The sequence below is a fragment of the Micromesistius poutassou genome (assembly GCF_964030765.1).
Source record: "Micromesistius poutassou genome assembly, chromosome: 1".
Classification (NCBI taxonomy): domain Eukaryota; kingdom Metazoa; phylum Chordata; class Actinopteri; order Gadiformes; family Gadidae; genus Micromesistius; species Micromesistius poutassou.
The window spans coordinates 13,874,957-13,898,767 of record NC_140271.1 but is presented as its reverse complement, the minus strand read 5'-3'; the positions used below and the strand labels follow the sequence as shown (position 1 = coordinate 13,898,767).

The window sequence follows — 23,811 nt, the reverse complement described above, 5'->3', positions numbered from 1 at the left end:
TCCATCTGTTCCAATTTATATCCACTATATCTGAGAGAGACCGATAGGAGAGAGACAGGTGTTTAGACCAATGAGCGAGAGAAAGGTGGTTAGACCAATGGAATAGACTCGTATATTGACAGAATAAAATATTCATAGCTACACATTTTTAACAAAATTTGATACTGGACACCTAAGTCACTTTTTTATGCATAAGGGTCAACAATATATAGTGTCATATACTTTCAATAATGGTTAGGGACAAGTAATTCTATGACATAGTCAAAGGAAATAGTTTGATTAACTCAAACCTATCCTGACCATTACCTCATATCATAGGCTTACTTTTTCACCGTATAAACACATTACCTTTTTATAATATTTTATTTTAGACCATTTTATAAATGTACATTTTGTGCTATTCTTTTATTCGTTTGGAATGAAGCACCCTATTTTACTTTTGTGCCATGGCCATGTAAATGTGAAAAACAGAGACGGCGGAGAGGAGATGATATGCAGCTTGAGTGGAGTCCATCAAACGGCAGTCTGTGAAATAGCGAACTCTAGGCCTACTACAACCAGAGGGCGCTGTTTCTTTGATTAGGACAACGACGCGCAGGTGAACAACATTAGAAAGAATAATATACAGAATAAATAAATATTCATGAAGACGTAAACCTGGATTAGAAAATAAATAAATCCAAAGAAAATCATGCTTTTCTAACAGCCTTTACAGGTTGTCTCAGCCCTGCTTCAATGTTCTTCTGTCATAATAAAACATGCAAATAGTGGTTATTTCAATATGAGCTACCACTATTCACATGAATACCTTTTTGACTGATAATAAAGATTAACGGTAGGAATTGGCTTTTAAACTTTCAACCATACACTGAAAACCTGCATATGGTGAAGTTAGTATAAAACTGCACGTTTATGATACGTTAAACAGCACTTTCTTAAGTCACCTGGTAAACAGTCTACTCAAGTAAATGTATTGGAGTACATGGATAATACATGTATGATGTTGGTAAAAATACTTTGAACATACTTCAACTATTTTGGTGACACTCTGTGGGTCAATGAACAGTGATACTAACCATGAAATATTTGAGTGTATAAACTCAGTCTTTGCCAAAATCTCTTAGCATTACATATACTTTGGTTCCTTCGGTTATTTTTCTTAATTGGACAAGACATTTCGAGAAAAAACTAACCTCTGGTTAGCAATGGAAGTTTAGAAAACCGGTTTCAGCAGAAGAGAAAGAGAGGAGCAACTAGCCAGTGAAAGAGAGGAAACGGTAGAAACAGTTCAGGACAAAACAAACACTTTAGTGAAGATCAGAGGAGTCGAAGCAGTTTTGTGTGTTGTATTCATAATTCATATACATATTGACAGGTATCTAGTACAGCATGGACTCAGCTCTATCCTTTCACTTTTTAGGTTTTTTTTACAAGAGTAACGATAAAAAAATTATGTAGACGACACGGTGTACGACGCACTCTGTGGCTTCATGGAAACGCTGCGTCTGATTGGACAAACTCTCGCCCCAACAGACGCCGAGAAATAAAAGTACTTGGTTACTATGACTCCTCCTCCTCCTGCCTCATTGGACAGCACAGGTGGCCAATTGGGTGGCTGCTCTCATGACTTCATCAAAAAAGGTTTTGGTTCCATAAACAACATGGTCATCCGTCAGCAGGAAGTCTCTGTACACAGCTTCCTGTAAGACCTTCTGCCAGGTGCTCGCGACCCTACCTCCTCCTTCTTCTCGCTGAAGACAGCAAACAGTTTGTCTCTAAACGTGAAAATAAGCATCCAACTATACGCTCTCCTCAATACTATCTGTACCGTAAAAACTGCCTTGCTTAAAAAAAATAAGAACACTTTTCATAATAGACCAAAAACAGCCTCGCACCTCACGTATCCTGCACACTCGTACTCTCATTTACTCATATGCTCAAGCGCACACACACACACACACACACACACACACACACACACACACACACACACACACACACACACACACACACACACACACACACACACACACACACACACACGTGAATGTTCAAAGGCATCAGACCCCTGTGCAAGGCATTAATGTCTGTGTGGCCAATCAACCCTGACGTCCCAAGTTCTACAGGCCCCGCCCCTCCAGGAAGTGTAAAAACATAACATGATATGTGGGGTGGTTTGAGAGTATAAAACACATACAAGTACACGACCGCTCCCATACGTAAATACTGAAGTACTAATGCTGAGTAAAATAATAATGAAAGAATACTATGAAGAGCCAGTCATCCTCCCCGTCCTCAAAATGACATTCTGCCCACAAAACAACTAGCCAACCAACCAAACAGTCAACCAAGCACCCACCCAACCAACCAACCAACCAGTCAGCCAGTCAAGCAACCAACCAACCAGTCAACCAAGCACCCAACCAACCAACCAGTCATCCAACCAACCAACCAGTCAACCAACTACACAACCAGCCAACCAACTACACAACCAGCCAACCAGCCAACCAACTAGCCAGTTAACAAACCAACCTACCAACCAGTCAACAGGGCAGGAGGGGGGGGGCTAACACTTTGTTGTTGTTGATATTTTGTTCCCAGTGTTCCAACACACTTCTGTATCCATGGTAACCCTTGCTGTTCATTATCGTGGTCAAAAGTTCCTCGCGACGCCTGGCCTACAAAAGGTTTGTTTTCTCTCAACGGGTGAGAAGTACATTCCACAAAGGTTTCCGTGTCTGTCAGTCCGTCCATCAGACAGAACGGCTCTGCAGCAACGAGGTTCAGAAGTTCTCCTCCTCCTGCTGCTGCTCCTCATCCTCGTCGTCGTCGTCCTCCTCTCCATCCTTCCCTGTAACACACCAGATGGGTTTTTGTTTTCACATCTGACCAGGACTCAGGAACCACTAGTCCATGACCAAGCAACACCAGAAGGCACGTCTAAGAGCTGACAGCATAGATATGATAATCCCATACAGCATACAGTTTATACAGGTATACTGGTACTAGTAGAATAACTAGTAATACTTCTACTAGAAGTATTATTCTAGTATATATATATATTTATTATAAGCTTATAATAAGCATTCAACCACAAAGATGCAAACCAAAAAGTGCAAGAATCATGCTAGGGCATAATAGTAGTACTAGATGCGACTATTATAATGCATAACTCACTTGGCACACAATATCACCCTTTGCATGACACAAAAGTATCTCACGTAAAGAACACTTTGCTATCCCTCACCCCCTCCCATTTTCTCTCTCCCACTCTCCTAGTTCATTCATCCCTCCCTCCCTCTCCATTGCCTTCACTCACAGTCTCCAGACCCCCGCGTCTGTTCTTCCTCGTTGGTGTCAACCTCTCTCTGACTGCTCCAGGAAGATCGGCTTGGCTGGCCGACCACTCTGTATGAACTACAGAAAAAGAGGAGGTGGAGGAAGAGGAGGAGGAGGAAGAGGAAGAGCGATACCTTCGTCATCAACAAAAGGAATCTTAAAAGGTGGTGTAATTGGATGTTGTGGGTAACGACAGAAGACCAACCTCTCCATCTTTACCTTGTGCTTCGGACAACGAAGGGAGAAGTTATCTTCATTCAACATGCAATCTGGGGGAGAGAGAACATTTAGATACCCTTGAAGACGTAGTTTACATTAAAAAAACCTGATGGACTGTCTGTATAAATGATGTCCTACACTCCCACCTAGTGGCTAGTACCATGAATGGAAGTGAGTCAGTCAATTCAGTTCAGCTGGAAGAGACTGACAATATTTTGATATTTAGTTCAGATGTAAACACGGCAACAGTGTTTAGATAAGATATGGTTAGGTATGTATTTTAGATTGTAACTGCGTTCACACCAAAAGACACAATTTTCGCCTGTTCGCGCGAAGCTGCGTATGTTGTCGTGCGACTCAGCGAAATCTGTCACTGTGCTTAATGTGTGCACAGAAACGTGTCGCGGGGCGAAATTTGTCGCGGAGCGTTTTGCCCGCCAACGGTCATTCATGCCAATTCAGTCTCATCAACCATGGCCGAGATGTGTGTCTGTACCTGTTGTGGAAGAGGGAGAGACGTCGGAATGCCCGTCGTTTATGGGTTAATAATATAATCCGGAGGCGCACACCGCTTTGTGCCGTGATATTATATATATCGTATATATTATATTATATAGATATTTATATATTATATATTATATATAGAGCTCCGGGAGTCGCAAACGACAACAATCACTTTCTCCTCCTCAAGCTGCGGTTCACTGCGGAGTGCAGGGAACGGTTGGTCCATGGCGATGTATATTAACAGGGGGACACATGCATATTATGAACACAAGTCGACAACGATAATGTATACAATACTGCTAACAAACAATGTTTGTTAATATCAGCCGCATATCATTAAATTCACGCGACAAAATCCACGTGAACGCGCCCGCCCGTCTTGGGGAAAACTGTCGCCCCGTCAATCAAATCTTGTCGCGGGTCCCGGCGACAAAAAGTTTACCCGATACGCATCTCTACGTTCACTTAACATTGAAACGTGTCGCGGGGCGAAGTGCGGTGTGAACACACAGTTAGTCTTTAACCTTGAAGATTTAGCATCATAGAACGTGACACATTACTTTATTCATATGATGTTAGTTTGGTGATTTTAAAGCTTTTTTTAGTTTAACCTTATTTTTCTCCCCTATTTCCATGTGTTATTTAATTTTCTATCTCTACATAGTTAATGGGTGCATATGTTAATGCTTGTTACATTTCATTCACATCAATACGTATGTTACACAGGCGATATGTGTTAATTCAGTCCATCTAATTTTTAGTAGCATAGATTCCTATTTAGTCGAGAGCTGCGTAGCTGTTAACTAGCAACAAGGTTAAAGATCAGAAGAAGCTGTGGGATATTGATGGGGGGAAAAAACACTAGCTTCCATTTAGTTCCAGAGTTTCAGAGCGTAGCTACGGTAACGTTCAGTGTAGTTCTGATAACGGAGCGGGGTGGCTACCTGCTTCCATGGCACACAGGTAGTGATAGCGCAGGGTGCAGCCCTTGGTGTAGCAGCCCAGGGTGGAGCCCACCGCCTCGCAGTAGGAGCAGTTCTGCACAGCACAGGAAGAGTATGAACCCAACATGGGAAATTACACAATATATCATTTCAGAAGAGAAAAAAATTCACAAATTCACAAATATATCCACCTCAATGGGTGAAGACATGTTCAGATGTACTGACCGTCTCTCTGGCACCATCTAGTGCCTCCTGCAGGCCGTATAGTCTGCCGTTGACCAGGTATACCCCACTGGTCCAGGCCATGCAGCCCTCGTGGAACCACAGCTCCTCGGGGTCCATGGGCATCTGGGGCAGCTGAGCCAGCTGAGCCAGGGGTCCCAGGGAGTCCAGGGCGGGGGGAGGGGGCTGGAATGGCAGCGAGGCCTTGCTGTTGGACGGCACCATCCTGGGGGAGTCCTCGGTGGACTTGTGCCTTCGCTTGAAGCGTGGGTGGGAGGTGAGCTTCCTGTGTTGGGGTCGCTGCTGAGCTTCCTCTGGGGGCGGGGGCTGGGGATTGGGCTGCAGCTCAATCTCAAGATCCGGCTCCCTCTTCAGCTCTGGGATGGGGCGAGTGTCCAGGTGCATGTCCCAGGACAGCGACGGGGTTTTACTGGCGCCCGAGCTGCAGTTGCTGCTCAGCTTCCCAGACAGATACATCATCATCATCTCATCTGCGCCAGCGGGGGAGAACCCGCTCACTGCCAGATGAGGGGAGGTGGCCTGTCGCAGCAGGCTGATGGCATAGTCGCTTTCAGGGGGTCTAGGGATCTGACAGTCTTGTTGTGCCAAGTCTTGGAGACTGCCCGATACGTTCGAGTTGTGGTCGGAGCTTGGCCCCGTACGGTTGGCTACAGTGGTGGCTTGGCACTGCCGGACCTGCGGTTGGTTCTTGGGCAGCCTGGTGGCATACTCGGCAGGGTAGTACGGCCCATACAGATCTCCCAGGTGTTTGTAATTTGCCCATTTCTGACAGAGGCAGCAGAGCAGGCGGCCAGAGTGGTTGGTCTCTGTGATCACGGGTCCAGAGACCACGTATCCGGAGGACGGAAGAGCCTTCACCACCGGGAGACTGCTCTCCGCCTCATCCGACTCCCGCTGCTCCGCCTCCCTCTCCCTCCGGGTAAGGTGGGTGGAAAACGCAGAGACCAGCAGAGAATCCAAACCAGTCTTTCCTCCAGGTAAACTACGCTCCCCCTTCAACTTCTCCTCATCATTGGCATTGACGATGGTGCATACCGCCCCCACCTCAGGCACCTTCTTCTCGACATGGATGTGGGGAAACGACGGACCCTTCCTACTGGGGTCCGGTGGGCCTGCAGTGCACGGTGAGGTCTCGCGGTCTTCTTGAGGCATGGGGGCTGCTCCCGCTCCCACTCTCCGCCTCCTCCTCTGGCGACCCCTGACATCCGCCGCACCACCCTCTTCCTTCACCCCTCTTCGTCTCCGTCTGAGGAGCTTCACCTCCACCTCCGGATGGGTGTCCTCACTCTCTACATCCACCTTCACCACCTGGGTCAGCACGGGCGGTGCCAGGGGCGGGGTGGGTGGGCGGTCTACCAGAGGGGGGGGAGGGGAGGCGGACATGCTGCTGCAGGTTTGTCCCGGTGGGGGGGGCAGGGAGGGGAGAGCAGCTAGAGAGGGAGCAGAGGGCGTTAGGGGACCCCCTTGCATGCTGTTGTGACCCGGGGATGTGTTCTGGCTCTGGCCCTGGGCACGCTTCTGCTTGTTGACGCTTCCCACAGGTCTGCCCTTCTTTTTGCCTGATGGGAAATAGCCTTTAGGCACAGAACTGTCTGACATCTTGCAGTCTTGTGGTGACAGACTGGACCTCCCGGAGGACATGTGGTGTTGTGGTCTGCTCAGCAGGAGGCCCGAGGTCTGGCTGTGGTGTGGGGGGGTGGTTGCGTAGTAGTCCCTGCCAGGATAGTCTTCAAATCCAATCCCGCTTTCCTGAAGCTTCTGTCTAAGGAGGTTGGCCGCAGACTGTTCTCCCCGGCGGGTCTCAAGCTGCTGGTAGGTGTTTGTGAAATGTTGGATGTCGGACAGCGCCGATGAGGAAGGAGGAGGCGAGCCCTGGACCGGACGAGGGAGAGGCGGAGGAGGGGGTAGAGGACCCAGCAGGGTGAAGTCCTCCTTGTCACCGGAGGCTGAAACCACCGCAGCCCCTAAACCAAAGTCAAAGTCTGTTTGTTTGAGACCCTGGGAGGTCTGGTGAGGCTCACAGGGGTAAGCGATGGGAGGTAGTGGCCCTGCGTCGTCCACTCCTCTGAAGGTCAGGTCATTCAAAGAGTGACCTTCATCAAGGTAACCCTCGTCCCCACCTATAACTCTTGGGTAATGGGAAATGTCTTGGCCCTGTGAGTCACTGAACGAAGTCAGCTCTGAATGAGAATAGCCTGGGTAATGGTTTGACTCGCCGTCCAGTCCCATTGGCTTCTGAACATTTGGAGTTATCTTCTGCACTATGGCCTCCAGTTTCAGACCGCGCCCTTTCCTGGGAGGCAGAGGCTTACTCTTTCCACCAGAGGGAGACATTGACTGTGAGTAGGCATTCTCACCAGAAATAGGGGACGACAGGCGGGGACAAACTATGTCTGAACTTGACGAGTCGTCTTCGTTGTTGTGGCTGGACTCTGACTGGGCCCCGGGGGAATGGTGGGAGTTGAGGGCTGCCCTGGCCTCCTGCAGCTGTCTTTTGGCAGGGATGGGAGAGATGAAGGACCGCACTCTCCGCCTCAACATCAACGGGTTTGTATCTCCGGATCCACCGACTTTAGCTGGTCGCGGCCCCTGTAGTGGAGCAGAGTTGCCCTCGGTGAAGGTTTTGATGGAGGTGGATGCTGACACTGACCGAGCTGGTTTCGGTTCCTCTGTGGGTCTTCTAGTGACATCAGCTTCCACAAGGTTTGAACTAGATGCCAGAGGAAGGACCCCATGGGGTGCCACAGGAGCAGAGGGAGGAGGAGCTGCAGTAGGCGGAGCTGTTCTGTAGTAGGGTTCTCCCTCCATTAATACCGCGCCTTCTCTGCCCCCGTGTGATGCCTCCCACATCTTCATGTCGTAGTAAGCACTCTGGTGGGGGAGAGGTGTTTTGGTCAGAGGTTCATTGCTCATTCCGTCCGTCTGAGGGACCATCCGCCCTCTCTGTTCTGATTGGCTAGGAAGTTTATGCCTTCCTGGGGAGGTGCCGGACTGCATCATCATCATCTCCTTGGGCGGCCTGTTCATCGCTGCTACCCATTCGCTGATGTCCTGGGGTGGGTGGGAAGGGCCACAGGGGTGAGGGTACATCTGATGCTTGTTGGTGGACTGTGGGTTTGACAGTTGGGCCTGGGGGGATAGGTTATGGTAAGGATGATGGGATGGGAAGTGGGGGTTGCCGCGTTGCATCATGCCGCCTTCCCTTGTATCCCCATAGCGATATCCAGGAAACCCACTGGCGTGGCCACTGGTCAGGTCAAACCCATGGCCATAGGTCTGGTGCCTGGAGGGTGAAGATAGCGGGTTTGTGGTGGCGGTAGGATGAGGAGGCATGGGGCTCATGTCAACATGACCTCGTCTGTAGGGATCAACAGGATGAACATGCTTTGAACTGCCCTCTTTAGCCAATCCACTGGCGTGGCGATCCGGCTGCATATTAGCAACACTAGGGCACCTGTCCTTCAATGCCATTTCTATCTTTACCACAGGTTTTACTCCTGGATCCTTTTTGCTCAAGTCATTGGCCCCTGAGGCTGAGGAAAACGACTCTTGAATCACAGAGGATCCGCCCGGACCTTTCTCCCTCTCCCTCTCTTCCTGTTCAGGGGTGCTGCGACGGTTTGGCGAAACATCACAGATCACAGAGCGGCGTTCAGAGGACAGCGTTAACAGGGAAGCTGATGACTTTTGGGTCTCAGTTTGGTTAGAGCTACCCGTTAGCGGCTCTGTCTCTTGCAGAAGGAGCTCTTGTACTGCAGAGGGGGTGCTCATGGTAGATAAGGTCTTCTTCTGTGGTAACGAATAGTCTGCCAGGTTTATGTGTTTGGTGGAAGGAGGCACAGACTCTATAGCCTGAGGGAAATTACCCTGGGACACACCCCCTTTAGCTCTGTCTGCATTTGGTGGAATCTTGGGATGGGCATCTGTCGAAGCTTGTCCTTGCTTGTGGTTCAACTGTTGGGGCTTTCCAGAAGTTGCCATTTGGGTGGAATGTAGAGCGGCTTCAGTCATTCCGGTCATGCTAAATCCATGTCTGGTTTGAAACTGCTGTTGCAACTGGAGATGTGGAGGAAATGCTTGTTCGGCACGTCCATAACGTCTGTCTAAATTATATCCTTGAAGGACCTCTTGCAAAAGGCTTGGAAACTGCTGCAGTTGAGCGTTATCCTCATGGACTCTTGGCCCTGCACCTTCAGTCCTCTTCAACGATGCCTCTACTAGGTCTTTAGAATGAGCAGGGCTGTACGCAGACTGGGGCTGCTGGTGCCCTGGGTATCTGGAGACAGCTTCCATGGTTCCCCCTGGTCCGCTTCTACCCCTGCTTTTCAACAAAGCTTCAGGCCCATATTGTGGCTCAGGGTAGCTATATTTGTGCGGGGCCAATTGTGGGTGATTTTGAGAACGTCCAAAATTTGGCTTCTGGTGGAGTTGGTGGTGAGAAGAGTAAACAGTTAAATCAACACCTTCCTCCCCATTGCGACTGCTAGAGTCTCGAACGTAGTGCCGGGGACCTTTCTCTTCAGCACTAGGGTCCTGAAGACCCTTGGTCTTGTCTGGGTGACCTCCTTCAGGCCGAGACGAAACAATGACACCCACACTGCTGGCATTTTGCTGCTCCTCAGACATCTTCTGTGGTCCTTCACGCTCATTACTGTGTCCACTGGAGCCGCTGTTAAATCTGTTTTCCTTGTCGCGACCATCCTGCAGGAGGTTGACGTCTCCTTTGCCTTGCATTTGATTGTCTCCTTTGTCTCTCGTTTTAACCACACCTCCACTCTCACTCTTAATCACTTCCTTTTTCACTTCCATCATCTTCCTGTGGCCATATCGGTTATCTCCATGGGGTGGCTCTGGTCGACAATTTGGTTTGGGAGGAGGATCATCACTAAGAGAGGAGTGGGTTCGAGAAACTGGAGCAGTGGAATAGTGTTGTCCGGGCTCAGCTGGTGGGGGGCATAGAGACGCAGAGGGAATGCGGGCTTCATTTGGTTTCATCTCAGAAAACCCTGCTTGTTTTGTCATTGGCTCGGAGTGTGTCATTGTTTTATCATGGGACACCTTGCCTGCCTGGGATTGGTTAAGACTATGAGAAGGCGGGCAGAAGCCTGCAGGTTCAGAACCACTGCTTGCGCCACTCATCTGCCTGGCTCGCCGGTGTTCTCCCTCCGAGTACTGCTCCTCTCGCTCTACCTTGGCGACCGATGGCCCACGTTCTGACATCACAAGGGAGTCTTCGTCTGCCCCGGCCTCAGAACCATCACCCCCTCCCACGCCACTACCTTCTCTGACCGTGCTGGTGCTTGACGCCGCACTCGCATTACGACTCCGTTGTTGCATTTGGGGAATGGCATGCGCAGCCTGCTGCTGCATCTGTCCGCCATCTTTGCCCTTCTTTTGGGAAAACACAGTGTCGGTGAGCAGCATGTGTTGCACGGTGTTCGGTAAATTGGCTACTTGGGAAGTCAAGGCATTCAGACTGTTAAGGCCAGCGTCTTGCATTTTCTCCAGCGGAGACGAGTACAACGTGGAGCCATCTTCACGTGATCTGTCTCCCATACCTGCGCCCATTCGGCTGCGACTAGTCAACGAGTGCCCACTCACGATCGCTGCATTCGCGCCCTGAGCCTTGTGGCCGCTACTGCTACCGCAGCTGCTGATGCTGCTGTTGGAGTTGGGCGTCGGGCTGAGCTGAGGCACGGTCTGCAATACCCTTCCCTGGCCATGGCCTCCCCGGGGGGGTGCAATAGGCTGGGCTGGATGTCCTGCAGGGTTACCATGGGCCTCCGAGACACCCATAAGAGGGGAAGGGGATGAGCTACAGTTGGGTGACTGCACTGCAGAGGCTGCTGGAGACGGATTGGACACAGGGCTGAAGTTTTGGTTGATTGGATTCTGCTGAGCGTTGGAGTGCATTGGGGATTTAGCTATTTCTTGCGACACTGTGTGAGGTATATTGGGGTTGGAGGCCTGGTGATGTTTAGCATACAGCGAGGCGTTTGACGGGCCCTGCTGCTGCATCTTGACCGGAGGGTCGTAGCCAGCAGCGCGGCCATGCTGGGAGCTGTGGTGCTGCAGAGGGGCTTGCTTGTGGAGACTGTGACTCTGTGGGGAGTAGCCGGGGTAGGGGGAGGCATGGTAACTCTGCTGCACGTTCTCCATGTGTGCAACGTTGTTGGGGGCTGCAGACGCTGAACTGGCCGAGTTGGAGCTGGAGGCAACACCTGCGGAGCTGTTGACTTTGGGATCGAACCCAGCGGTGCCAGTTCCGTCATGGTAGCGCTGAGGAGGAGGGCTATACATTCCCGATGAGCCCGAAGGAGTGCCCCCCTGCGGGGAGTAGTGCGGGTACTGTGGGGTCATTCGGTGCGTGGCTTGGGGATAGTTCCTATGCTGCTGCTGCCCATGGTGTGCAGACTGGTATCCCTGTCCTTGCTGGCGGAGCTGCATGGCAGCAGGGTTCTGGCTCAAACTGTACTGATGCGAGGGAGAGAAGGCTCCTGCCTCGCCTCCAGAGCCAGCCGTGGCACCGTAGTCCACCGGGTACGGCGACATCATGCCAGGTGACTGTGCCGAGCCTGAGGCGGCGTGGCGGTACTGCTGAGGTATATGTCCATCAACTCCAGGGTAGCCAAACCCCGCCCCATAGCCCATTACCCCGCCCCTCCTATGTCGTTCCTTGCCGCCCATTGAGAAATAGTAATCCATGGCTTCCTTGCGGTAGGGGTTGCCGCCGCTGCCTGCGCTGCCGTGGAGGTTAGCCTGGGGGGCAGGAGAGTCTCCAACCCCCCTGGCACGGCCGCTGTATGCCAGCATGTGGGAGGCTTGGCCAGGGTGGGGATGTCCTCGATGGAGGCTCGCCTGCTGCATGGCTGTGTAATCCTCCGCCATGCGGGGGGAGATGTGGGGATCTGCTGGTTGAGGAGGGTAAGTAGGGCCTCCGCCGCTCCTCCCACTAAAGCCAGGAGGCAGAGAAGGAGGTGCTGGGCTGTTTGAAAAGTGTTGCATTTTTCGTACTTTTCCAGGAGAATTTTTTTTAAGTGAGGGCAGCGAGTCCTTCTGTGCAGACAAGGAAAAGAAAATGGCAGTCTAAAATTTGATGGTAGAACAATGAAATCTCTTCGTGAAAACGGTGAAGGCAGATGAACACATCACGTTAATATTCACACTTATAGCAGCAAAGAGTCAACGGTTAGGTCTCGGCAGACCATTATATGTATGAGAAGGATCAAGGCAGATCTACTGTTTTTTTTCTCTGACCTTCAATAAGGCCTGACAAGATAGAACCTCATATTGGGGAAAACTGATTAAAACCTATATGTGCATGACGAGTTCAAAATAGTTCCATCGGCAAAAACATACAAGATACACGGCTGTTCACATGTTGCTGAAGCAGTTTGGCACAAAAATATCGAAACCAGCTGAGATGTTCGATGATCAAGGCGCAACCTTCTCAAATGGTTTCTCCGGGCTGTAGTGTCATAAAGGAGAGAAGAGCTAAGACTCAAGGGTTGAGATAAAAAGGTGGGAATCGCTAACCCACGTGCAAAAAAAAGAAAAGATTCTGTTAACTCCTAGGACAGCATCCTGTAGCAGCGAACGCTCCGGGCATCACTGCGCTTTGCAGCTCTGTTTGGGACCACGACGGGGTGAGGACGTTACAGTGACACTAGTCAAGCCTTCACCAAGTTGAATTCCTCTACCAGAAGATCCTAGAGGAACACAATCCATGGGTATCTTCATCAGTCTTAAACCTTCAGAGATGCTTCTTCCACTCGTCATTCCTGTCCTAATACTAGTTTGACAAGTGAACGATATGTTGGGCGGTAGCAGTCTTTGATCTCTGTTGGCTAACCATTTGTTTCTTCTCTGTGCTCTTCAGGATGTAATGCATTGATCGACCTTCTGACTGTTGGCTTCACTTCTGCTTCGTAACTCCATGTCATCGATATCCTCAAAGTCCACAATCTCCTTTGTAGCTCTGCTTTAGTTTGGGGAGTTTATGCTGTGGTTTCTCGCTCTTTCTCCAGTCTCTGCGGGCAGTGGAATTCATCTTCCCAGAGATGGCCGAAACGGTCCACACAACGCTGAAAACACACAAAGAACAACCCAAAAAATGTCAATAGTCTTGCATGAAAAACATAAGCGTATTTCTTCATTGAAATTACGCAACAGTATAACTTGTGTAGGAGACACAGAGTACAGTCAACGACAGTCAATTTTCTGAATTACAATTATATGCATGGTATGGCTTTAAAGTCAGTTTGAGCAAACATATGTGTGGACATTAAACCACTGAAGACAAATTGATAATCCATTCAGTAACATGTTTGTTACTATAATGATCTCCTAAGTTCACTCCCCCATAGCTGGGCCTGCGTTAATTATAGTGTAATTACATTAGGCTTTGGTGACATCCCGTCAGTATATATTTCCCATAAGGCCTCCCATCTAGCACCAACTCATACTTCACCAGCTGATATAGTATAGTTGTATTATAGTTGTATATAGTTGTATTTATTTATTTAGAACAGCATTAAATATATTTTCCATGAAAATATCCACCAAATTCACCAAAATATCCTTAAAAGAAATAAAAGGTAACATTACAATTTTTTTCCATTTTAAAAGTCGCCCTATCTCCTGGAGGCAGACATATGGAATGCGAATGCTGAATACAACGTACTGCCCTTGAATTTCTTTGGATATCTGTAGGTACTTTTTTTCCCCCCATTTTGACACAGTCTATGATAGTGTACTGAAATCCATCTTCTGTCGCCGAGTTTCAATGACCTTGTTGTTTATTAGAGGTCTGTGTTACGTTGTTTACTAGAGCTCTACGTCATTTACTAGATATATGTGGTGTTTACTAAAGATTTGTGTTGTTTACTAGATATTGGTCGTTTTATGTTGATTATACACCTGTTGTTTACTAGAGGCCGGTTGTTTACTAGAGGTTGTTACTAGAGCGCTCTTGTTACTAGGGAGCTCTTGTTACTAGTGGCCTGTTGTTTACTAGTGGCCTGTTGTTTACTAGAGGCCTGTTGTTACTAGTGGCCTCTTGTTGTTTACTAGAGGCCTGTTGTTGTTTACTAGAGGCCTGTTGTTACTAGAGGCCTATTGTTGTTTACTAGAGGCCTGTTGTTGTTTACTAGAGACCTGTTGTTACTAGAGGCCTATTGTTGTTTACTAGAGGCCTATTGTTGTTTACTAGTGGCCTATTGTTGTTTACTAGTGGCCTGTTGTTCCTTCTAGTGGCCTGTTGTTCCTTCTAGTGGCCTGTTGTTCTTTACTAGAGGCCGGTTGTTCTTTACTAAAGGCCGGTTTTTATTAGAGGACTGTTGCCCTTTATTAGACTTATGTGTTGTTTACAATGTTGTGTTGTTTACTAGAATTTTAGTTGCCAACTAGATCATTGTGTTTAGTAGTTGTTTGTGTTTTTGCATTGCACCGTTTATCTGTGAATGTATCAGTGTTGTTGTTTTGTTAAAATGCGGGTTGTCAAGATTATTTTTTCCTCCAGCAAATCAGAAGTTAGCTAATCAGGCAGGATGAAGTCAAGCATCGATGCTGTGTATTAAAGACAAACTAAAACTAAGTATCTATCCAATACTGTTAGAATGAGGGTGCTTCGGGAAAACTATTGAAGTATCTCCTTCATGTGTATTAGAGATTGTCTGATGAATTGTTTCGATGTGGACATGATAATAAGGAGGTAGGTTCTGTGTATTTTTGGAAAATATGCATTGCAATATATCTGAAATTTAACTATGATGTTCAATAGAAAATGAAGTTAAAGTTGGTCTCAATTCACTATCATAGGAACTTTACGCTGTCTTAAATCTTATACAAAATAGTTGTGCATACAAATTGGCGAAAAAGATTGGTAGAGGTTTTGTCAAATGTATTTATAATTCACTCAAACTAATTCAAACATACATCCTCACATTTCTTGGATCAATGCCATTCACTCGTTTAAAGACTAAGAAGTATATTTATGAATTAGATTAGATTTAGATTAATTGAATGTCTCTAAGGTAGGACGATTGAAAGCTGCCAACCTAGCAGAATATCCTCAAGTCAAGAAAGCACATCAGGAGGTCTGAGTGAACACATCTGGGGACAGCTCCAGTGGATCTATCCGGGGGTTTCCATCCCCAAATATCCATAACAGCTGAAGTACAACCAGACGACCGTATTCACAATACACACCTCACACAAAATAAAACCATTTAATCATGTCATCAAAACACTGCATAAGCAGGCGAGTCATCCAAGTGGATATTAAGTGGATAGTCCAGAGATAATTAAACCCACGGACTCATTTGTAATTTCGTGTAAGAAAAAAGCTAAAATAGGCAACTAAGTTCTGGCGTTTTATGGGGGTTTGAATGTTGCTATAATAACACATAAGACGTTTAGTCTTAGCATCGGTATCTAAAACGCAATTAGCCGCCGAGCTATGTGTCTATCTTAGCTTGGTAGCGCTAGCCAAGACGTCTTATTATCCACTGCTAATTAACTGCGGCTATATGGCTAGTTAGCTTCCATAACCAGATAGCCTAGTTTAGCTTGCTGTCAGGAGACGTATTAGTGAACAAAACACAAGCCGATTAACCTAAGAGGCTAGGATGACGAGCACAGCAGCTTTAGCTCCGAGAGAGAAAATAGGTGATTAGGTGCAGATGTTTTCCCCTCTGCAGATCGGGGGCCAGTTTTAACCGGGTTAGCATATCACGTTTAATAATAGAAACGCTACGGATGCTGCGAACAACAGGAGCCTTCCGTTCAAACACCAACACACCTACCAGCGGTACACGCTGACGAGCCAACCCGGGCTAGCTCGGTTTATCCCGGACGCATACCTGAGACTGTGGCTCTAAACGGGCCCTCGGAGGGTGAACGGCTGGAACCCCGCTCTTGATTCGGCTCCTACGCCGCCTTCCCCTCTCTCTCCCTGGCGTCAGGACAACCCCGGCCAGCGGCGGTGAAGTCGGGGGGCCCCGTCACGACAACCCGAATCACAGGCCCCTTTCTTACGCTCTTTTCTCCCCCCTTTTCTTTTGTCTTCACCTCCAGAAATGATGATGGGAGCGGAACACAATCGGGGGTTGCCTGTGGGTCCCGTAGGCGGCGAGGTCCATACACCCCCCGCCCCCCTCTCCTCTCTCTCCTTTCACACACTGTGGAGGTGAATCCGCGAAGCTCCCACTAACACCGAACACACCGCCGCCCTGCGAGCCGCCACTAACACATGCATATCTCCAAATGAAATCCCATTTGCAATCCCATGCCTTCATCAGCAGCACGGCCAATTCGTGTTCCTGTTAGGGTACTGTTTTTTTTTTTTCTTGCAACAGAAAGACCGCCTTGAGAATGCATAGCCTCCTATTCCCCTCCCGCACCCCCTCTCCATCACACCCCTAACCTCCCCTCCCTCTCTCTACCCTTTCCCTTTCATTGATTTCCATTTATTTTTATTCCGTTTAATTATGACATTGTATAGGCCCATGGACGTTGCGGAATATGTGCGGGCATGGTGTGTGTGTGTGTGTGTGTGTGTGTGTGTGTGTGTGTGTGTGTGTGTGTGTGTGTGTGTGTGTGTGTGTGTGTGTGTGTGTGTGTGTGTGTGTGTGCGTGCGTGCGTGCGTGCGTGTGTGTGTGTTACGGACGTGTCTTCAGACGGAGTCTTTGTTCTCAACTGATCTCAAGTGAAAGTGGATTGATTGAGTCACGCAGTACAAAGGCACCGTGGCTGAACAGATTACAAAGAGCCAATATGTTCAAATACATGAAAACATGAAATATCGTCTAGTCTGCTTGAGGAGAGGATGGCTGGTGCAATGTGTTAGTATAGACTGAGGGATGTCTGCATTGTTACATGTAGATAACATGAATGTAACATATGTAGATCTATGAAGCCAGCGGCTAACTTCGGTTGGACATCATTTTAGCATAAGACAGTAGCGAACATGCTATTAACAGGCTGTTCCCTGGCTGAGTGCACTGTTTTGTTGGGAGCTAGCATGGTCTCACAGTAGGCCAGGGGGTGCACGTCAGACCCCCTCACACGTGGCTTATTATGCTCTGGCCTCTGCCCCTCATTCATAGGGCTTCACATCTAATGCACTGCAGTGTCTAATACACACACACAAGTAGACACGCATCCATACAGACACTAGCATGCATGCAGACACATGCATGCAGACACATGCGAGCACGTCCATATGCAGTCAGTCACTGGAATAGCCTTCCTCCTCCTCCTCTTCATCTCTAAACAATCCAATATGTTTTCCTTGCAGATGCACGTCTATTTCCATCATGGTTGCCATGGCAACTGCATCACAGTGCCTTAACTGTGGATAATTTGTAAGCTACGTATCTACGATGAGTTTTTTCTTTTCTTTTATTGCTTGCGCACTTTCAAGGTGAGAGTGTGCTAGTAAAATTATTCAGACAAATTCACAATAGAATGATTGACAGCAGTATTCACCAGAATAGATGTATACAGATATACAGGAATACTACTTTACATGTATATCTGTAAAGGTCTATGCAGGAACCTGTATAGATATGCATTTATAGATACATACACATAGTATAATTGTATAGATGTATGCAGGTACTACTGTATATATCTATAATACAGACGTACATGAATATATACATGGATAGATGTGTACAGATACATGCAGTATACCTGTATATGTAGTATACTTGTATAGATAAGTACCATATATATATATACAAGCATACAATCTATCAATGTATACCTGGTATGCATAGAAGACACATACAATTATATAGCTGTATACATGGGTACAGATAAACAGGTATACAATCGATCAATGTATACATAGAATATGTATAAAATACTATAGATGTATACGTGGAAACAGACATAAAGGTACTTGTATCTCTCATCCCTCTGGCCTGTTCAACGTCTCAAACGCCTCAGGATGTAGACAATGACTGTTTCCTGTCCCAAGAGCTACATCTTAAGGACGAGAGGTTAAGCCGAGGGCCTGAGGTCACTTAAGACCCCATGACTCTCTTCACTAGAGTAGGGGTGGTCATCCCGCTGTCCTGACACACACACACACACACACACACACACACACACACACACACACGCATACATACATACATACATACATACATACATACACACACACACAAACACACTGCTGCTGCCTCATCGGATTATGTCATACAGTGCATCCTGATATGCTATTTTATTGTATTTTATGTTATTACATTTTATTTGATCTTCACAACATCGCAGTGAGACAAAATAGCTCTGCCAATAATCTTTACAGTCAAAAAAACAATGTGTGCTACATCTAATATGATGTAGGTGTACAAGCAAACAGGTGAGATCCTCAAACCTAAAAATATGTTTCATATAATTTAGATATGTAGATATATACATGTATATGACCTAGAGTGACATAGGAGCGCGAGAGTGAACTAAGAGTTTTTCTTTTGTCTTCATTCAGAGTGAAGGAAGATAAATAATATATACTCTTGGAATGAAGAGTACTTGGTTGAGCACTTTTCAAAGATCTCATAGACGACCATTATAACCTGTTCTCAATATAACCAGTCCTCATAGATTACCATTAGAAACCATCCTCATAGGCTACCATTATAACCTGTCCTCATAGACTACCATTATAACCTGTCCTTGTAGATTAACATTATAACCTGTTCTCATAGACTACCATTATAACCAGTCCTCATAGATTACCTTTATAACCAGTCCTGATAATACTACCATTATAGCCTGTCCTCATAGCTTTGTCCATTTTAGTGTTCTAGTCATCATAGTCATCTTTTTTATTGAAGTAAAAGTTAAATAATTGCAATACTTCAGCACGGCGACCGACAATTTGTTTCCATGGAAACGCTATGGAAACAGGTATTAGCACGCCATCATGCTACTTAACACCATGCTAGCATATCCACTTCTTTGAGATGAATGAAAAATAAGGGTTTGATTTTTTTCCTTTGACCGTTTATTTCCCCACTAGAGGTCAGGGTAGTCAAGCGGTCTGGGAGTTTCACTTACACCTTAAGATAGGCATTCTAGCAAGACGCCCCAACCCCTACCTGATCCTCAATGACATGTCTCGAAATTAATTTTAAGTGTCTGATAAGTTGTTATGGTAAACAGGCCTAATAGTATACCATATCGATTAACCAAACTAAACCCTCACTTTAATGTAACCATGTTATACCTCACACCTTTTCACATTTAACCCACCGTTCCAGATTCATTGTGGGAGTGAGTTAATTGAAAACGTTCCATTTTAAACGTCGTCTTTCAGCACAATAACTCAAGTCAATTAGTGTATACATTAAAACCAATTGCGATTAGGATTTGGGATTAATCCGAATCATTTGGCCTGATAATAAAGATTGCAATCTTAAGTGTTGTCTTGTGTCTCTGATGTTTTGATGACATCAGGGACATCAATGTCTGTATCGTTTTAAAATACAACAACGGTTGAATGTTAAAAGCGAGGAGCAGAAAGAGCTCACTCCATGAAAGACCCTTGAGCGACAGTGATGTGCTATACCCTCCACAGCCACCTGGGGTCAGTGTAAAACCGCATACTAACGCTAGGGCGGCGGGGTCCTCCTCCACTGCTCTGTCCATTTGACTTCCATCTTTCCTCTAGCACGGTATCTGCTCTTGCAGGGCGGCAGAATTACTCAGCTTCCATAAAAAAACAAAAGAGATCCGACCCAACTGACTTCATGTGGTCATTTAAGGCTATTAAGTCTTTTTGATGTGCACATTTTTTTGTATTATTATTATCATTTCGTATCTTAAAGTGGTATATTATTTAACTTTGAACCACGAGTTGCATATAATTTATTCATTTTGTGAGTGAATGATTAATTAATCATATTAATAGGCCTATTATAGTATATTGACAATGTTTTTTTATAAGTTGTGTTACACACACGCGCGCGCGCACACACACACACACACACACACACACACACACACACACACACACACACACACACACACACACACACACACACACACACACACACACAGCGTTATCTGTCTGTGACGCGGAGAGGATTGACGAGTGGTTCGACCAGAGGGCGCCCTGTCCTCGGACCTAGCTCTAGCCTCGCGCTCAACTCGGGATGCCGCTGATAACATCAACGATTACACTGAGTTTGTATCAGGCTATATATGCAAGTGCATAGATGACGTTGTACCGCGAGTGACAGTACTAACTTTTCCAAACCAGAAGCCATGGGTGAATGGAGAGGTGTCTTCAGCACTCAAAGCACGAACAGCAGCCTACCATTCTGGAGACCCATGTGAGTACAAAATAGCCAGATATGAACTCAGGAAATCCATCAAGTTGGCCAAGAGACAGTACAGAGAGAAAGTGGAGTCATATTACACAGGATCTAACACCAGAGATATGTGGAGTGGGTTAAGGACCATCACAGATTATAAAGGAAAGAGCCAAAAAGCAGAGGTCTCTGTTTCTCTTGCAGAAGAACTAAACATCTTCTATGCCCGGTTTGAGACTCCCATCAGATCAGAGGTTCTGCTAGAACAAGACTGCTGCCCTTTTCAGGTATCTGTGACCGATGTATGCAAATCTTTCAGAAGAGTGAATGCACATAAAGCTCCAGGACCTGACAACATCCCGGGCCGTGTTCTCAAGGCCTGTGCTCCTGAACTGGCAGAGGTGTTCACTGACATCTTCAACCTCTCCCTGTTCCAGTCTGTTGTCCCCACAAGCTTCAAGAGGGCCACCATTATTCCAGTCCCTAAGAAACCATCAGCGAGCGGCCTTAATGATTACCGCCCAGTTGCGCTCACCTCTGTTGTGATGAAGTGCTTTGAGCGGTTAGTCAAAGATCATATTACATCCTGTCTGTCTACTAGATTAGACCCTCTCCAGTTTGCATATAGGCCTAACAGGTCTACAGATGATGCTGTAGCTTTGGCCTTGAATACTGCTCTCTCTCACCTGGATCAGAACAACACGTACGTACGGATGCTTTTCATTGACTTTAGCTCCACCTTCAACACCATAATACCATCTAGGCTCATTATGAAATTGCAAGACCTGAACATCAGTCCCTCCATGTGCAGCTGGATACTAAACTTCCTAACAGACAGGCCCCAGGCGGTACGGCTAGGTAACATCATCTCTTCCAGTCTAACACTCAGCACTGGTGCTCCACAGGGATGTGTGCTGAGCCCCCTGCTGTACTCACTGTTCACATCTGACTGTACAGCCACTAACAGTTCCAACACCATCATCAAGTTTGCTGATGACACCACCATAATCGGCTGCATCAAGAACGGTGATGAGTCTGCCTACAGAGAAGAGGTGGCTATTGACATCTTGGTGTCAGGATAATAGCCTGCTGCTCAATGCCACCAAAACCAAGGAGCTGATAGTGGACTACAGGCGGCTGCAGGGAGGAGAACACTCACCCGTTTACATTGGGAGCACAGCAGTGGAGAGAGTCAACTGTTTCAGATTCCTTGGAATTAACATCAGTGATGATCTGAGCTGGTCACACCATATTGGTGTGGTCACAAAGACAGCTAAACAGCGGCTCTTTTTTCTGCGGCGACTGCGGAAATTTGGCATGGATTGCAAAATACTGACCAATTTTTACAGATGTACCATAGAAAGCATTCTTACCGGTGGCATTACAACATGGTATGGTAACAGCAATGCCCAGGACAGGAAATCTTTACAAAGAGTGGTCAAATCTGCACAACGTATTACAAGGACTGTGTTACCATCCATCCAGGACCTTTACAGCCAGCGCTGCAGGAGAAAGGCCAAGCGGATCATTTCTGACCCTAGTCATCCCAGCCACAGTCTTTTCTCCCTCCTGCCTTCTGGAAGACGCTACAAGAGCATAAGGACTCGTACCAGCAGATACAGGGATAGTTTTTACCCTCATGCCATCAGGATGCTGAACTGTCCTTGAACATTATTATTTTTTATTCTACCCTTTTTCTCCATCCTTAACTCCAGTATTTTATTTATTCTTTAAGTTGAACAGACATTTGAGCACAACAATTTTCAATACTGATAAATTATGATTTATGAGTACTTGATAAATAAAAAACTTGAACTTGAACTTGAACTTGAACTCCCGTGTTCTGAAAATCGTCGCCCACTAGATATATGGAACCTTGCCCCAATCTATTTAGCCTATATAGATATATGGGGTATATGGGGGTAGGTTCAATATATCGCTTGAAAAAAAATCGATATAGCGCGCAGCGGACTACAAAGCCAGCGAGGGCGCGTCCTCTCTCTGTCCGACCGAGCGCTCTGTAAAGTTTAGGCTCTGCCCGCTCGCATCAACGCCCGGAGAAACCAAAACACTCCCCAAAATAGTCACCCGAGCAGTGGGCGTCTGAGACACATCAGAGGCTTTGAGGAAAGGGAAGCAGCTCTCACAGATAATTAGATAATGGAGAGGGAGAACAGGAAATTACAATCACTGAAGGAAAGAGCAACGATTTTTCCATAATAGGTAAATTGGGGGTTTGGGACTGAAATATCGACGGTGGAAGCTCGCAGACAAAGATCCTTTGAAACTTCTGGCGAACTCCGCTGGAGGACGGCTCTTGAGGTCTATGATGGAGCGGCAGAGATATTATATTTCCACAATATTCACATATATATATATATTTATGTGTATATATATATATATATATATGTATATATATATATATATATATATATATATATATATACAGGTGCTGGTGCATCTCAATAAATGTGAATATTGTGGAAAAGTTATATATATATAATTATATATAAATATATATATTTATGCAAATCAATTTGCACTTGAAACAGCGCTCTGATCTAATGGTGTTGGGCCTTTTCAGATTGACAGTACTCTAGCCAAATGGTGTTGGGGGGCACCGTTATTTATGGGTTTGGGCATTCAGGATTTGTAAAATAAATATCTTATACTCCTTAATAGTTACAATTTTGTATAAAAAGTGGATTATTTATTCTTAATTTTTCTTTATCAATCATGTTTAATCATCAGACTGCCTGTGTACGGGTCGGTTTTCCCATCGGCTCCATATTGATGTTTTGATTTATTAATTATTAGTCGTAAGTTCTTGCCCCATTTCAATTCATATTTGACAAACACTGCATTTGTCTTTTATCCAAGTGACACTCTTGTGACAGTCTTCTGTGTGTGATAATAACTGTATTATATATTCACATTTAAATATTCCCTCAGCAGTTCCGTGAGTGCCTCCCTCCGTCGCTCAGGGAGAGCGGTTCAGACGCTCGGATCGTCTCAGGTAAAGTCACATGCAGACAGATGAACAACAACATCCAAGCGATGCTGTGTCCTCCGCTTTCTGCTGGTGATGCAATGTCCTTAGAAACTATGCTTATAAGCACGTTAAAAGCTCTATGACCATGATTAAATGTATGTATTATGTTTGAAATCATAAGGTTATGGTATTTAATTGGATTATGAAACTGTACAAATCAAAATGCTTCAACGTTCATGGTTAGAG

General features: G+C 46.4%; 1 protein-coding gene across 2 annotated transcripts; it reads right to left on the bottom strand.

The window, feature by feature from the left end:
• Nucleotides 1-1,311: 1,311 nt before the first annotated feature.
• On the bottom strand, nucleotides 1,312-12,689 carry tcf20 (transcription factor 20). 2 transcript variants are annotated; one of them, XM_084488129.1, is made up of 5 exons: nucleotides 5,232-12,689; nucleotides 5,007-5,100; nucleotides 3,545-3,608; nucleotides 3,320-3,417; nucleotides 1,312-2,851 (listed from the first exon to the last, which is right to left on the bottom strand). In XM_084488129.1, the coding sequence occupies exons 1-5, from the start codon at nucleotides 12,252-12,254 to the stop codon at nucleotides 2,784-2,786; spliced, it is 7,347 nt and encodes a 2,448-aa protein (XP_084344255.1). In that variant the 5' UTR covers nucleotides 12,255-12,689; the 3' UTR covers nucleotides 1,312-2,783. The 2 variants fall into 2 exon arrangements, with proteins under 2 accessions (XP_084344255.1, XP_084344256.1); XM_084488130.1 differs by having other exon boundaries at nucleotides 3,559-3,608.
• Between the last annotated feature and the right edge of the window lie 11,122 nt (nucleotides 12,690-23,811).